This window comes from Crocodylus porosus, unplaced genomic scaffold (assembly GCF_001723895.1).
Source record: "Crocodylus porosus isolate Cpor-Errol unplaced genomic scaffold, CroPor_comp1, whole genome shotgun sequence".
Taxonomy (NCBI): domain Eukaryota; kingdom Metazoa; phylum Chordata; order Crocodylia; family Crocodylidae; genus Crocodylus; species Crocodylus porosus.
Genome location: NW_017728911.1, coordinates 22,797,437 through 22,814,864, shown reverse-complemented (window position 1 = coordinate 22,814,864; position 17,428 = coordinate 22,797,437). Strand labels below are relative to the sequence as shown.

The 17,428-nt window shown below is 42.7% G+C and overlaps 1 protein-coding gene across 2 annotated transcripts in view; it reads left to right on the top strand.

Annotated features, from left to right (window-relative positions):
* CEP152 (centrosomal protein 152) overlaps positions 1-17,428 on the top strand; it is a 53,460-nt gene that overhangs the window by 2,154 nt on the left and 33,878 nt on the right. For both annotated transcript variants that reach the window (XM_019533629.1, XM_019533628.1), the window contains exons 3-8: positions 9,599-9,699; positions 9,963-10,029; positions 12,307-12,651; positions 13,782-13,950; positions 14,782-14,922; positions 16,267-16,406. In XM_019533629.1, coding sequence (XP_019389174.1) covers positions 9,599-9,699; positions 9,963-10,029; positions 12,307-12,651; positions 13,782-13,950; positions 14,782-14,922; positions 16,267-16,406 — 963 coding nt within the window. The remainder of the gene's footprint in view (positions 1-9,598; positions 9,700-9,962; positions 10,030-12,306; positions 12,652-13,781; positions 13,951-14,781; positions 14,923-16,266; positions 16,407-17,428) is intronic.

Below are 17,428 nucleotides of genomic sequence, written 5' to 3'. Positions count from 1 at the left end.
GGAGACTGAGGGGGGATCTTGTGGCTGCCTACAACCTTATCAGGGGCCACCAGCAGGGACTCAGGGAAAGTCTGTTCACCAGGGCCCCCCTTGGAGTCACCAGGAACAATGGCCACAAGCTGAGGGAGGATAGGTTTAGGTTAGATATTATGAAGATCTGCTTCACTGTAAGGGTGGCCAGAGCCTGGGATAGGCTTCCCAGAGAGATGGTACTCTCGCCTTCCCTGGAAATCTTCAAGAGGAGACTGGACAGGCACTTGGCTGGGGTCTTATGACCCCTGCCACCCCCAGTGCTCCTTCCTGCCCATGGCAGGGGGTCAGACTCGATGATCTGTCTAGGTCCCTTCCCACTCATTGATTCTATGATTCTACAATACAATACTGTCTGCTTATCCAGTAGTGAATGCTGATTATATCAGTGGACCTTTATAATATACTAGCCAATTGCCTGTCATGAATGATGGAGTGTTTAAGGGAAAGTTTAAGTGCCCCCTCCTGTCCCCTGCTTACCCTTGGCTGCCGACTCGCACAGGCCTATTGGATACCAAAGGAGACTGTTTGTTTATCTTGGTTTTATAAATAAATATATAGTGTGACAATTCAGGAATATTCTCATTGGCCCTCTGTTTTATTCCCCACACTTTTTGGGGGTCCTACCTTCACACCAGTAATAATAGCTTAAGTTAGCATCTTGAGAGCTATTACTCTTCTCTGTGGACACCAGTATCATCTCCCAAGTATCCCAGGAGCTTAAATCCATTGTAGTGAAAGCCAGTGGGTTGGGAGTGTTAAATTGCAGTGTCCTGGCTGGAGTCCAGCCTACATGATTCTAAATCTCTTCTTCCTGATCTGTCCTTGCAGGTTGAACTGGACAACTTATTCTTCCTCTCTGGAAATCCTTGCCTTCTGGAAACCTTATTTTAAACACCTGTTGTGGGGAGGGTAGTTTTTGGTGACATCATAATTTGCATGCATTTACTTTTGTTTCTCTTATGATGTCACCAGAAACAACTCTTGACACTTATTTTTAGGTCCCTGGTTACTTTGATTGCCTTTATTTTTTCCAGCTGAAGGGGAGGTATCTCTTGTTCTCATTTTTTTTGTTTTGTTTTTACTCCATAAGGTCAGCTGTTTTTGAACTGAATTCTTTAGTTGTTTTACTTGTGGTTGGTGCTTTGTGTGCATTTGTGTGTATGTCTAGGTTGTGAGCAGGGTGGATATGATTTAAATCACTGGTCAGTAAACTTTGATTTAATCATTGTTTTCTACAAAAGGTACATTATTGTTGTTTTGATATCCTGTATTTATTTAGCTTCTTGAAACTGCACTTTTAGAGAGGTAAGGGCTTGATTCTGTACACAAACTTGCAGAGAGACAACAGGGCTAATGAGTAGGTAATCATGTCTGTTCTCTCTCATCTCCATATACTGTTGTTAACAAGGATGTTATCTCTGGAGACACAAATACAGTTTGAGAACTGAAACTAAGCATCACAGAGATGTTTAATCTTGTAAGCACTGAGTCCCATTGGGTAGAGTTGTTTTCTTTAATCTTTACTAATCTATAGAGGAGCCTCAGGGAACCCCATAGGATAGGGCCCCTGATGCAGTCCATGCCCTCTTGTGACCTATTCATAGTTTTTTTTCTAAAAAGGTTACATGAATGTATTATCTCAAATAGTATATAATTAGAAGGTATAATCCCTATTCCGTGATGATCTCTTTGAGCTTTTAATATATCTTAAATTAAAACTATCTTTGTATAGTTTATTTTTTAAAAAGCACCTTACCAAAAAAATTAAATACAATTAAATAAAAAAATCTGATTTAAGTATTTTTTTTTTGAAAAATTGATTTTTAGGTTTTTTTTTAAATAAAACGCCTTTTTTTTTAATCTTCCTGGTTGTGAGGAAAACTTCTGGCATCAGTCTTTAGGTTGTGATTCAATTGTTTTCTAATAAGAAGGGGTGGCCTCTGAGCCTGGTAATCATACCGGTTTTCTTTGTGGGAGCTGTCTGCACCTGCAGAGGTTGAGGCAGGCTCTGTTTCATGGTGAATGGCGATGTGTAGTTTGTGCAAACTTTTATATTAAAGAGTAGCATACTGAAGATGCATCATTTGATCCTTGTATACAAACATTCCTTGGCTTCTCTCTAGGTAGCAACAGCATGGTCTGTGATGCCCCTCTTGGAAAATGATAGTGATAATTCTTTTGAAGTGAAAGCCTGAGAAGAGGCATTCTAAAACTGACAAAGCAATACTTGTTCCAGTTAAACTTTGGAAATGAATGGAGCCAGCACTGTGCCTGCAGCGTTAGCTAACCAAATTTGAGTAATCCAATCAGGTTGGTGTTCTCAGTAACGATGAGACAGAGTCTGCTGTGTAGACAGACTCCATATCACATCCACTTTCTCAGCAGGGTAAATTAACTCTTGTTGAGCCCTCTGCTGCTGCAGCTAGAATGCTTCTTGATACCCGTACTAGTTCATTTAAGCCAGTGTGGGTATCTTTCTACTGCTTTGCAAATTCCAGCATAGAGATCCACAATTAACAGGGTACGCCATTTTAAGCTCTTTATTTTTATTTCATAACTGTACTCCTCTCCGTATGTTGAGATCAACATGAAAATGATTAAATCTCAGACCAAAAATGTTTGTTTTTGACATATGACATATGTTCTAGTTTTGGGCAAACAAAACTTTTCTTTTTTAAAGGTAATTGGCGTTATTCTCTAACTTTATAACTGTATTAGAATCTAGTTGAAGTTGGGGAAAGTGATCAACTGAAAATATGGTAGTCCTTGCCTGTTTTAAGAAAGAACAAAACCCAAAAAACTAATAGGCATAGGATGTCTAGTAAGTGGCCCTAAATCATATTCTGATGCCTTCTTTTTGCAAAGTTCTGTAACATAAGCTTAGCCAGCACTTGCATCCCCCAAACACCCCATATTTCCTTTGCTAGTATGACTTATTGCTTGAGCCATCTTGTTATGGTTTCATGGATGAGCACATGCAGTCACTTACATGAAGAGACAGCTCTTATTTATTTTTTGTTGGGCTGAGAAAGATCGTGTGTGTCCTTCTGGGGAGCAGGCAAGGTTCAGAAATCCAAAACTGATCAGTCTTCTAAAAACAATAAAAAAAATCCATTCTAGTCTACATTAGAGTTCATACCTACTAGAACCATCCTTTTTAACCTGTTCATTTCCATAACATGGAACTGTTTATTTCCCTGTGTCTTTGAGTGATTTTAATGTCATAAAGATATAATGTCCTGGCTTTAAACTAACTTTACCAGGCATTCTTATTTGGAGTCCCAGGGACTAACCCCTTATTAGGTGCCCAGCAGCCTTCTTAAAGAGGAGATCTTTGTTGTTAGATCATGTGCTTGGTGCTTTTCACTCACTTTTGCCAAACTTAAATCTCCAATCTAAGGCGAGGCCAGTAAAACTGCCAGTGTAGGAGTATTTTTCCCAATTGGGAGTAAAAAGGTCTGTTACTCTGAATGTAGCTGCATTTAATTTATTGTCATCTACTGGGGCCGGGTGCAAAAAATTGTGAGAAATTTTGTTGACAAAGTACAGGCAGTCAGAAAGCCCAAGGCTGAATTGATTCAGTCTTTGCTGGTTAGGCTAAGCTACAGAGAGTAACCCAAGAAACAAGTGGACACACATTTACCTTTGATTCAGGAAATGCAGCCACATGCCTAAGTGGCTCAGGCTAGAAGCCAGGGGGTGGGGTGCTAGACCATGGCTCTGGCACATGGCCAGCATGGGCTGTGTATTTGTTTCCTCTTCCTGCTGCTACTGAGGTCTCTGGGATTTTCAGTCCAGAATCATAGAAGCAGGACCCTGCAGGGTTGCTTATCACTTTCTCTTCCTGCTTCCAGATGCCTCTGGGATTTGTTGCCCATAGTCGCAGCCAGCATTAACTTTAGCGGGGCAGGGCAGTTCTATACTCAGGGGAAGGGGGGTTTAACCCCCCCTCCCTGGCCCCAGACACCAACTGGGGTTTGCCTGGGGGCAGGCAGTCCCTGCCTCCCTCCTGTACCTTCTCTTTTGGAGCAGAGAGTACAGCCCCCCAGCCTAGGGCTGCAGAGCATGCCGAGATGCTGGAGGACTCTGATTTAACTTTAAATAGGAAGGGGTCTGGGACAGAAGTTTCATAAACCAGTTTGATCCAAATCTGTTAAGCCTGATCTACATTCAACCAGGTTTATCTTAAATCAGTTTCAACCATTTTGAAGCTGGTTTATGTGTACTAAACTTCTATTCTGTTACAGGTTTAAACCAGTTTCTGATGACTTAAACTGGTTTATGTGTAACTTTCGTCCCTAGCCCTAACGTCCCGCAGGGATTTGAAGAAAAGGGAAGTCTATCCTTTTAATCCAAATAAAGCAGGCCTGAACAGAAGTTTAGCTCTTCTCATTGTCTCTTAATTTTTTTTGCTGTAGCTTTACATTTTATATAGATATGTATAGATGGGGTAGGGGTGTGTATATCTGTATCTATGTTCCTTAGTTCAATTTCCAATTCATTGCAGTTGCCAGTTAGAGTCCCAATCCAATCTCAAGCTAATATCATATCTAAAGTCACTACCTAGTTCTTATCAGTTCAATTAGATTGGCATAAGTGTGGCTTCCAGCCAAAAGGCCAGCCAGGCAGTTGTCACCACATTGCTGCTTGTGGTGCCTGGCCAGAATTGCTATGTAATTAAGTTCAGCGCTAATAATGTACATCTAAATTGTATTTTATATTATGCAATATAGAAAAAACATTGATTTTTCAGGGTCTAGAGTATTGCTGGATGTCTGGGAACAAATGGAAAGGTTGGGCTGTATGGTAATGTGTTGTGTAAATGTAAAACGATTTTTTTCCTCCCTGATTTCTAGCCCATGCTTTTGTATGAGTGACTGTGTGTAAAGCTTTAGGGAAAAAAAGCTGAGTCTCCTAGCATTTTTGAAAAGTAAAGGTTTAATAGATTTAGGGATATTTGACTTCAGAGGTGTGGGTTGTGGGTGTGTGTGATTGTGCAAGTGAATGCTTTGCACGTGTGCAGCCACATTTTTTGGGGCATAATTGTGAGAGCGTCTCTTGCATTTCATGTAACTCATGTTTCTGCTCTAATTAACATTCACGTATAGCTTTGTTTGCTGGTTTGAAGAAAGACAAAGTTAGGGTGCAGACACTGGATGCAAAAACTGATTATATGTTATGTAGCTGTCTACTATTCTTATGAAAAAAAGAAAATGTACAGCTCTGATCTACCAATTGAGGCCCACTGTATGGCTATGTCCAGAATATTTTCTGAAGGTTTGGAAGAAAACGTGCATTCTATACAGGACTCGTTATTCCAAGTAAGTACAGAGGAGTGACTTTTCTTTACTTTCTTTTAAAAAAGCAATCTCTGAAGGCAAATAGTGACTAAATAGTGGGGAAAAACAGGTTAGACAACTTTTTGATAGCCCACATGGCAGCGAACTTTTAAAAAGTTTTGGTTCCTTTTCCTAAAAAGCCTTGAGGTACCTTGACTTGTTGCTGCCTGTTGAAGTTAAAGAGTTTTTATGGCTTTTGTAAAATGTCAGCGGGTTGCAGCAATGTAAGTCTCTCTTAGCTCACAGGGATACTAGGGGGCTTAATAATGTTTCAACCAAAGTTTGGTATACAGTACTATTAAATACTGGTCCTTGGTAAGACTGCTGCATGTTTCTATTTACATTTTAAGCTGTAATCTCTTCTCTAGTTTACACAGTAAATTTGCAGAATAAAGTAGTACTGACTTGTGAATACCAGTAAGTGGTATACATAGGACATTTATACAGCTGGTAAATCCAGCAGTAGGGCTGTGCGAAACAGCGCTGTTCCATTTCGACGGAACAGTGTTTCATTTCGAATTTCGTTTTGATTGGAAACTGCTGTTTTGTTTCATTTTGTCGAAACAGTTCCACTGTTTCAACATTTCGCCCATAGGTTATAATGGGGAAGCTCAAAATAGTCCTATAACTTTGTCATTTCTGGCCTGATTTGGATGAAATATGTAGGAATAGTAGCCCTATCTGAGAGCATGATGCCTGCCAAGTTTCATGGAGATAGGTGCAGGGGTTTTAGGGAAACTGCACCTCCAAGTCTTGAAAGCAAAAAACTCATGTCACATGCATGTGTTAAGCCACAGTGGGGTCAAACTGCAGGGTTGTTAGCCCCTGCTGAGACAATGAGGCCTGCCAAGTTTCAAGGAGACGGGTGCAGAGGTTTGGGGGAAAGTGCACCTCAAGCTGCAGACAAGCACAACTTGTGTCATGGATGATACTGTGTGTGTTAAGGCACAGCAGGGTGAAAGCTGCAGGCCTGCTAGCCCCTGCTGAGGCCACAAAGCCTGCCAGCTGTCAAGGAGATAGGTGCAGGGGGTTCTGGGGCCGTGGTCCTCTAACTGCTGACAGGCAAAACTCGTGACATGGGTGGGTGACACTCGTGTGTGTGTGTGTGTGTGTGTGTGTGTGTGTGTGCCCGCCCTCACTCAACTGACGCCAAGGCAGAAAGCAGGTAGTTCAAACAATGCTGCCTTTCATGCTGTTTTTCCATCCCTCCCCCAGAGCACTGGGATTGGAAGGGACCTCAGGGAAGGATCACAGTCACTGACCAAGTACACAGTCAATATTAGAGCAGTCCTCCCCCCCCACTTCTGCTTCCCTCTCCTTTCTTTAGTTTCTGTTTCCCTGCAGGCAAGCCCAGCTTGAGCTTGCAAACTTGAAATGTTTTGAAAATTTCAGAACATTTCAACTTGCCTCATTTTGTTGCACAGTGGTTTTAAAGCTCTCTGTTTCGTTTCAAGCTCGAAACGAGTTGAAACAGCATTGAAACAAAACTGCTGGTGAAATTTTGCACAGCCCTATCCAGCAGTCAGTCTGGAGACTGGAAAAAATAAATTCTCAAGTTAGAAAAACTTGTTGACTGCTCTGGAGTGACCAACCTTCTTTGACTCTTCTGTGATGTCCTGTCTAGGAATTAGGCAAAAACTTTTGCCTAAAACTGACCTAATGCCCTGGGATGTATAGTTTATACACCTAAATTAACAATGTAATGCAGCTACAGAAAAAGCAAATCCTGTTTTAGGCTGCATCAACAGCACTATTAGCTGTAAGACATGAGAGGTTATAGTACCACTCTATTTGACACTGGTTAGGCCTCATTTTGAGTATTGTGTGCAGTTCTGAACTCAGCATTTGAAAAAGGATGTACAGAAATTTGAGAGGGTCCAAAAGTGGGGCAAAACAAAAATAAAGAAGAGCTTGGAAGGTGAGCCACCCAAGTTGAGAAATAGGCATGGCTATTCATGGCTGCCCTAGAACAGGAGAACACTTTTACTCCCTCGCTGCAGAGAGTAGGGTGCATAACAGTGGCTTGAAATTTCAGCAAAATAGGTTTAGATTGGATAGTGGGAAAAACTTTTTCACTGTTAGAACAATGAGCCAGTGTCATAGGCTGGTGGGAAAGCTAAGGAATCATAGCTTTAGGGAAGCTAAGGGATCTCCTTCACTGAAAGTTTTCAAAAGCACTGGTCAGAGGTGACGTAGGGCTAGCAGTGCTTACTGTGTGCTGTGAAGAGCAGTGTTGATGTGCAAGAGACCCCCCAGCACATACTCATTGCTCTGTGATCGTGAGAAGAGCTCTGCAGCCCAGAGCAGGTGGAAGTTGGAGAGGGACACGCTCAGCAGCAGAAGCATGGAGCAGAACTGCACAACCGGCTTGACTGAAAAAGAGCATTAAAGGAGCTGGGAAAAATTAACAGGGTAGAAGATGATGGAAAACGAACTGCCTGCTTTCCAATCTGCGTGTGTTATGCATGGAGGTTTTGCTTGCAGCTTACAGGTTGCGGTGCGGGGTGGAGGTGGTTTGGTTTTCCCATGCTTCTGGACTTTGCTGCTGGGCCTTGGAAGGAATTTTCCCCCTCACGTTGCTATTGGTGTCAGTTCATCATTTTCCTCAGAAGCTCTGAGTGTTGGCTGTAGCCAGGGTTGGGGACTTTGCCTACTATGTGCCAATGCTCTTTCTAGGACTTAAAATATCCAGAGATTTCTGGTTAGAAGGCCTTGCTTCTCTACTCAGAATCAAATTAATAGCCACATCTGGAATCAGGGAGGAATTTCACCCCATCATGAGTTTGCCATGGACTGTGGGATTTTGTCTTCCTTCATAGTGAGAATGTGGCACATTCCTCGACCTTGGATCTCTTGAGCATATTGTAGCAAGCTGCTTCCTGTCCTCATTGTGGCTGGACATGGACATTTCCCTCATCCTCCTGCTTTATCTGTGGCAAGTTAGGTTTGTTTTTCAAGTGTGAGGCATCTTGTTTGGTGGTTTACAGTCTTCTTAAGAGTAGGTTATAGGCAAACACTTGTTTACATGCAGGTGATCCTGCTGTGAGCAGGGGTTGGACTAGAAAACCACCTGAGGTAGAGTGGATAACTGAAGCGCTCCGATCTGCTGTATATACTAGTGCTGGGAGGCATGTTTGGATCAGCGCTCCAGTTAAACCTGCCGGTGGAACGGCAAGCTTTGGGATACCAAGAGCCAACGGCATAAGCAGTGCAGCTCCTAAGCTGGATTAGCTCATTACAAAGCATTGCTTTTCCATGTGAAGGAAGTAGTCTGGCAGGTTTTGCTCTCCAAAAACAGGCTCTGTCTGCCAGACTCAATCCAATTCTCTTTCTTTTGCTTGCTTCCTACAGGCATTTGTTAAAGTATGTTGTAGCTTAGTTACTCCTCCAAGAAATATACTTATCTCTTAATGTGCATCTTTCCATATGGTACCTGAAAGATAACCCCTGAGGCCACAGACAGAAGGTATGCTTGTCACGTGACTGGCCCCTGGAAAATGCTCTACAGCCATGCCATGACACAGGCGCATGGCTGCAGAGCGCTTTTGAAGTGGTCAGTAGCATGACAAATTAACCCTTAACACTTTGTAGCCTCTTAGGAAACTTGTGTTCCCTAGGGTTAATTTGTGGCGTGATCAGCCCAGCCCCCACCCCTGGGGCTGTCAGCAGGAGAGGAGTGGGGAGTAGGGAGGGAGAAGCCAGCAGCAGTGACCTGCCAGCCGGGGTTTGCCGGGCCTGAGCTGCAGGTGGGGGTGAGTGGATCGGAGTGCCCCCACAGCTTTTCTCCCTGCCATCCTCTAGTTCAGGCCATGCAAGCCCCAGCCTGCAGGTCACTGCTGCTGGCTTCCCTTTTCCTCACTCCCCCCTCTCTTTCCCAGCTCTAGGGCTGTCAGCAGAGGGGGCAGACTGGAGAGAGGGGTGGCTCCTCAGCTAGCTGCTCCCCTGAAATCAGGCTAAATTTCCTGCCCCCCCCTTCCCCTCACAGGTGAGTCTGTTGGGTTGTGGGGGAGGGGAATTGCACTCATGGCACTTCATGTAAAGCGTCATGAATTATAGCAGGGCCCTGCACACCGGTGAGCACCCTGAGCGGAGGTTGAATTAGTGTTAACCAAATGTGGTATTTCCTCAGCACCCATAATATGTATGACCTTTTTAGTTTAAACTCAGTATACCCATGTTCTTTTAAAAGAGAGCATATCTAATAAGTATTATTTGTTTCATTTCAGTTGCAACAGCTATTGACAGACCTTCCCCATGATATGTTGGATGATAGTGGAGATCAACTCTCCAATTACTCGGACTGCAGTGTACATGAGGATGAAGAACAGTAAGGCCTGAAATTAGTTCCAGTACATTTGTTTTGCACACTTTTTTACAAAGAGAGAGGAAGACATTTGAAACTGAATCTCCAGCTCTTGGGAGTTATTGTGTAATTACAACTTAGCCTTAAAGGAATAGGGGACTTTGCCACAATTTCCAGTTCCATGACAAATGGAGCTCAGTGTAAAATAGTCTACTTCTTTCTGACACCATGTACGCAGTATGTCAGATACCCCAGTAACACTGTATCGTGATGTGTTTTCTCTGTAGAGCACATGAACCCTGGCAGCATGAAGACAAGTGGAATGACCATCCACTGATAACTAATCCTCAAAATGTGAGTTTATGGGTAAACGGCGATTTGATTAATTGGGCCCTTCCAATTCATAATGAAGTTCATGATTAAGTCCTATGGTACAATTATTTAAAAACAAATAGTACAACATTTTACCTACTTTGGAGATGGCGTAGTCTTGGAGTGGGGAAAAAGCAATACCATATTTACTTGAATATAAGTAAATCAGCATAGTGGGGTAGGGAAAGCCCTTCATTTTATAGCCACATACAGGAAAACCTTCTCATTTAAATAGATTGTGTGTCATGAAACTGTTCTGTGCTCAGTCATGGAAACCAACTGAAGTTGATTGAATGCAGCCCATGCTGAGAATGCCCATAACCTACCACAAGGCTAAGTTAATGCAGCCCATCTGAGTATGGAAGTGGTTCTCAACCTGTGGCCTATGGGCCACACGCAGCCCAATCAGTAGACTGCTGTGGCTCAATGTTTTGAAAAACAAAACATTTTTAAAATTGATACACAGGCAGTAAGTTGTTTGGGTGCAGCCCACATAATATCTTGACAGCTGCAAGTATGGCCTACTATGGCAAATAAGCTGAGAACCACTGGAGTAAGGTTAGTGTCGATTTGCACTCAGTCCCTCTCAGTGCTGACTGTTTTTCAAGTTATGGTGAGCCACTACATCAAATACATTTTGACTTGCTCTTCACTCCCAGAGCTGAGAAGTGCCTTTTTCCCATTTCCTATGATTTCTGTTTCTTTACTAGCCTTAAATGTCTGATAAGTGTCACTAAATGTCTGTGTAGATGAGAGGCTGTGTTGGTTCCCTCTCTTGGCATGTCGCATGTGACTGGTATGGCCCTATCCTCCATGGGGTGAAGCTGTACCTGGTGGTTCCATGCCACATCTGCATGTACATTTTTTGAGGGTCCCAGGACTTGTGACAAGAACATCCAGTTCCAGTTGTGAATGGGGGGCTAGTTAGCACATGGCTCTTTTTTGGCAAGGGGTGGGGTGGGGTCGAAAGTGTGCATGCATACTGACCAGTGCTGGGCTGTGGGGTCACCATGGCTTGAAATACTGCTGGCTCTGCTGGGGTGCAGCCCAATGAAATATGCAATTAATCTTGAACCTTTTGGCTTTGGACTAATACAGGGGTAGGCAAAATGGTGGATCCAGCCAGCAGCTGGACTTCATTTTTCAGCAACTCCTGGCCTTATGGCTGGGGCCGGTCTCCATGGAGGCCTCAGCTGCAGCTGCGCTGTGATAGTGCATGGCTGGATTTGCTATGGAAACCGGCCCCAGCCGCACTGGCAGTGCATGCAGCAGGGCAGGGCAAGGTGCTGATCCAGAGCTGCTGGGATCTTGTGATGGGGGCAGTTTGGCCTGGGGCCAGGACAGAGCCACTATCCACTGCCTGTATTCCCCTGCCTGGAGCGTGCCAGCTGCAGATCACGGTTCTGCCTTGGCCCCAACCAGGCTGCCCTGCCACAAGATCCCAGCAACTCTGGAGCAGCTCCCTGCCCTGCCATGTGCACTGCCAGCATGTCTGGGTCCAGTCTCTATGGAAACCCCAGCTTTGTGCTACCACAGAACAGCTGCAGCTGGGGTCTCTATGGAGACCAGCCCCAGTCATGTGGGCAGGAACTGCTGAGAAATGAATCCACTACTGGCTGGATCCAGTCTGCGGGATGGACTTTGCCTGCCCAGGAGTAATATGTATAGTTTATACTATGTACAAGTAGATATAAAGGTACTGCTCAAAAGTGTGTTATGGACTACCTGTGCTGAAACTTGTAGTAGTTTGCAAAAAAGGTAAAATGTGTCAATTTTGGATAAACAAAGTCTCTAGGCATCCATGGTCACTTGCATTTATGCAAACCTTTGGAGATATTTTTATTTCAAAGTCAATGTTTTTTGGTCCCTTGTGTTTCAAATTAGCCTCTGCTGTACCCTCTGCCCCCTTACATGTCACATGTAATTCATTTCCACATGCTTGAGGAAGGAACAGAGCCTGAGCAGGGGCTGACAGTCGTGTGGAGAAAGGGGCTGCAGGTGGAAAAAGTTTGTCGGGGGCAGAGGACAAAGGGACCATCTGCCCACCCTCTATTTCTTTGCTGTAAGCAGTAGGAGGGCAGATTTAAGACATACCTCTGATAATTGGATTCTATACCTGGAAAATTATAACCAATTTCTACATTTTCCATATATTTAATATAATTATTGTAGGGTGTCTTAAATGCAGGGTCATCTTAGATTCAAGTAAATATGATAATTCATGTTAGTAAGGATATTAAGTCTCTAATTTGTTCATAGGGCTATGAACAAGGGGAGAGGTTGTATCCTGACCAGTTTCTATATGACCGAGGCAACAATCATGGTGAAACACATGCCAGTAATTGGGCTGACCTGCACAATGAGGATGAAGAGAAATGCACGTATGAGATTAAAAGGAATTACCCTGGCACCCGTAGTGAAGCAGATGACACATACCTTGGCAAAGATGGTTATAATGCACCAAGTCACTACCAACAGAACAGTGTGTACCATCTCCCAGACAACTTTAGACAGTACACAAATGGCCATAAGCAGGAATTTGCTGGCCATAACCAGCAAAGCAAAATATTGAATTTTCCTGATGCTCCAAAGGAACATCCTAAGGTACTTTGAAAACGGCTGTATTTTTTGTGCTAAGACTTCATTGATTCATCCATTGATGCTAGATTAGTAATTCATTTTGACTGAAAACACATTTCTAGATGTCAGGCAGTAGGTAAGGGAAGATAGCATTTAGAGACTAAATAGTTGAGAGACATGGGTTTGCATAGGCAACAACCTACTTTGTCAGATGCTAAGCAGACATTACAGAGTAGGTTGTTGACTATGAGACCTCATGCTTCTTCCAAGCAGTTGGTCTCTAAGGCTGTGTCCAGACTAGCGCAGCTGTGCAGTATGTGATGTTGCAGACGTGTCTATGGTGCCACATGCTGCATGTTCAGTTGGTCCCCGCAGTGAGAGAGCAGTGCAGAGGGGTTTTTGATCCTGAATATCCAGGGGCCACAAAAACCTGCAGAGAAAAAAAGCAGAGCAGCACATGTATTGGCAATGTGCACTGCTCTAAAAGCGGAGCTGGGCCACCTGGAGCTGCGGCTGCCAACAGCCAGGTGTGTGTGGTAGAATTGCTGCTGCTGTAACCCCGGGAGGCCCCCGGAACCCTGAGTAAGGCTGCTGGGGCCAGCCCAGTGCTGGCTTCAGCCTCCCCTGCCACCTCCAGGGTAACTTGCCAAGTGCTATAGCATGTGTGGCATGGGTGTTCCCCCAGAGACAACTAGCAATGGCACAAGGTGCGCCACTGCTAGTTGTCCCTGGGGAGCCAAATGTCCATACCACGTGCGCGTACAGGGTAAGATGTCAACCTGCCCTACTTTCTGCCTGACCTAACCTCTGACTTTTATTTGGAACGATGAGATGCTTCTGTAGGCATATCTGTCACATTGAAACAGCTGAGACTCAATTATCTGAGCTGCTACTTACATAAATGTAATGGCTTTGTTTTTATTTATAGAAAAACTAACTAGCACAAACTAATAGTAGATGTGCTGTGCTTCACAGTTAGTGTAAACTTTGATTATAAGGCCCTGATTCAACAAAGTGCTGTTCACTTAAGAGTTTTGCTGATATGGAGCCTTAAGAGATATAAAAACTTATAAAAACTCGTCAGTCAAAAAGAAGAAAAACTGCCATGAAGTTGGGGAAGGGAGTTTTAATTTATTTATCTATCATCACAACAGCAGTTTGGTACCTCTGAAGTTGTTAGCAGCCAACCAGTGGAATCTTACAAAGTCACATATAAGCCATATAAAAATGGCCTTCAACAAAATGTCCCTGTAAACCAAGAAACAACAAGAAGAACTGAAGCATTTGAAGAACTACAACGGGAATTTTTGGGTACTGATGAGAGTAAGTGTAAACTAACAAAGCTTGAAATTATGGTGAAATCTTTATCCCACAGAAATTGGTGGCAAAATTGCTGACATCCTGCCCCTGGGGCAGGGGCTGGACTTGATGATCTTCCAAGGTCCCTTCCAGCCCTAATGTATGTGAAATATGAAAATTCCCATTTGAATTTAGTGGAGTCAGGATTTTATCCGTAGTCTTTATTAAATTGGAACTCAGAAAAAATACATTGATAGCTTAGATGTATGTAAATCTTTATTGCACTCAAAATTTATACTGAGGGATAGTTCCCTGAGTTAGTCCTCACTTCTTCCTATTGCAGTTTTGTTTTGATTTGGTGTACTTGGTTTTGAATAATCAGAAATACTTTTGCCCAAATAAAGAACCTATATCTCGCTAGTTGCCCCACCCCAAGTATTGCTGATGTCACTCAGCTTATTGACTGAATAGGAAGCGTGGGTGCCGTACACTTTCTGGGGTTTACTCTGCTCCTTGCAAAATTAGGCATTGAATAGGACCAGCCAATAAATGAATGTCAAATCTGTAAGTGTAATGGAGAACTATTAAAGCCCTTGATGAATGTGTAAAGGAACTGTGAATTTACACTGTGCCATTGTTTACCCCTGAAGTCTGTGTTACTTTGATTCTCCAAGTGGAGTTCTAACTACATGTGCAATTCTTATCCACTTTAGGTTTGTGTTTTGGGGACCAGCAGTGGATGTGACACTGAACAGAAGGCAATTGCTTTCTGTTCCAAAGGTCTTGTGTACTATAAATATTTCATGTATGTTGCAGTAACTGACTTGTCTGAAAGTCATGCCTTCATCTTGACAGATTCTTCAGACAATATGCAGATTCTTCAGCTTCAGGTTCTTAATAAAGCAAAAGGAAGGCAACTGGAAGAACTTAATGAAAAGCTGGAAAAGAGCACCCAGCAGATAAGGTATCTGAATCATCAACTTGCAATGGTCAAAGGTATGAAGTTTACATAGACCTTTAATTTCTAGAACTAACTGAGATAATCTAATGAATTATTATATGTTCCTTCATTCTTTTATAAGCTGTTACAACATTCATGGAGATAGAGGCTAGACTAGTGAATTCAGTTGTAATAAAACACTGAATTTGATTGTAATAAAATCCTGCTGTACTTCATTTTGGACACACGTTGGTCAGTGTCTAATCTTAATGATCACGGATTCAATTGTTCTACTGTAATACTAATCCCATTCAAAATCTGTTTACTGACATAGCTTCTATTTTGCCATCAACCTTAAAGAGATGTAGGTGTGTGTAGTATGGTCCTACCTGCTTAGCTGTGGCTATTGTCACTCTGTTTTGCTTTTATCTAAAGATAAGCCAATTACTTCCTCTAGATCTGTTAACTACATATTTTGGTTCTAGAGGCTGGTTCTTTCCTCACAAGCAGTTGACAGTATCTCTGAACTGCTTGGACATGCCTGTCATATGAAAGCCCAGATTCAGAAATTGCTTCAGGGTAGTACTTTTCTCCAAGTTATTTCCTGAAGTAGGGCCTAAATTAATAGCTATTTATTTTCTTTATTTTCATTTATTGTGTTGGAGTGGATTCAGCTGTATGTAACCTGAACATTCTGGGAAAAAGGTAGTCCTGTTGTACTAATGCCATAAGGAACTCAGGATTTGGAGCAGCACTATAGAAACTCCTAGGAAGATGAAGAACCATCCCCAAAGGCCAAGCCTAAAAATACAAAAAATTTAAGCAAAGCAAGGTTAAGAGGAGACACTGAAGTTATCAGAGCAATAATGGAGATATTTTGTGGTCATCTTAATTTATTTTTGGGGAGACAGAAGTGAGAAAAGGAATAATTGCAAAAAAAGAAGGGACATGAATGAGGAGAGGAATGAAAGAACAGAAATTTGGAGGGAGAGCCTGACAGTAGGGAAGGGGAGAAGATGCCTAGAGCAGGACAAAAAAACAACTGGCAGACAGGAAATGGTGGCCAGATTTCAATCTCTACCGTCCCTGGTTGTTCTGGGCAAACCTCTGTTACCTTCTAGGATGCCTAGTTTAGTTTGCCCCATTGTGTGTGGCAGGGAAGGTGTTCTCACCAGGTCCTGGCTCCTGGTGCTGTCAGACTGGGCTTTTGTTTTACTCAAAGCATAAATGGGCTGGTGTCTTTCTGGCTGTTGCTGGGAGAAGTAGTTAGAGGAGGTGGAGTGGGTGGGGAAAGAGAGAGAGGTACCTAAGGCATTGGTGAATGGAGCGCCAAATAAAAATGGCCCCCAAAAGATGTGCTTGCAGCTCACACTGCTTTTCAATTATTTCGCTTTTATAAGATGAAAAGGATGGCTTGGCCCTGAGTCTCCAGGAGTCGCAAAAATTGTATCAAGAGGGAAAAGAACGGGAGGTGCATCTTGAAGGTCAAGTAAAATCACTGGAAGCCCAAATTCAGGCTCTTGCTGCCAATGAGGAGAAGGTACTGTAATTATCTTAATATTGGTAACTGGGAAATTTCTGCTAGATGTACTTATTGGAAAGTAAATGTTAAGTATAATCAGGATTAATTTTCTGTTGTTAGGTGTCAAAATCTAAGGATTAGAGCATGCAGCAAAAGAGTTGGAAAAATAGCTCATGTGATCAAACCCATTAAAACATGGGGACTATTGATTATGCTTACAATAGCCATGCATGCTTAAGTTGGTTGGGTCTTATGGTGACATATCTATGACTTTGAATATCAGAAATCCTATTTGCTAAACTCTTATTTTTGTATTTTTTTAAGTATCTTTAACTGCTGCATCTTGAGCATTTAGCATGAAAGAACACACATTTTCTGGAATAGCAAAACCTTTTAACATTTTATTCTAGGATCATTTTGTGGGGGCTTAAATGAGTCACTTCAGAGGTCTGACTGCTGTCAGCTAATGGAAGAAAAATACTGCAGTCCTTTGAAAGATGTCAATAGCTTCTCTTATATAGACTTTCCTGGGCATTTTGTTTGTTGTTAGGGTTGGTTTTTTTTCTGTTTCTCTTTGGCATGCCTCTGGATACTGTATAAGGTTTTCACTGTTATAGCTCCGTCTCTGACTCAAAACAGGTTGTTTTCACTTTTCCTGTAGATAAATATAGTGGAAATTCTGAATGTTTGTGCTGTCTGGCAAACATGCACATCCTTGAGCTTTTCTTCCATCCTCCCTTTTGAGGTAGGATGGAAGTTGCTGTGATTTTGGACATTAAAGAAACCTTGTTGAAGAGTGGTGTTTATTTTTAACAGTGTTAAGAAGTATGTGACGCCTGCTACCTGATGCAGCATAAACAGAGCCTGTGAAGTTAGCTGCTTGTCGCAGTCAAAAGTGGCAAATGGAAGGCTTTAGGAAGTCCAGGAACATTTTTAGTAGTGACTAATCCAGTGGCTAGATGTGTGCAAACCTAATGCATAGTTATCAGTGCTGAGCCTGGTAAAGAGATGAAAATAAGGTAACTTCTGACTTCAGCACC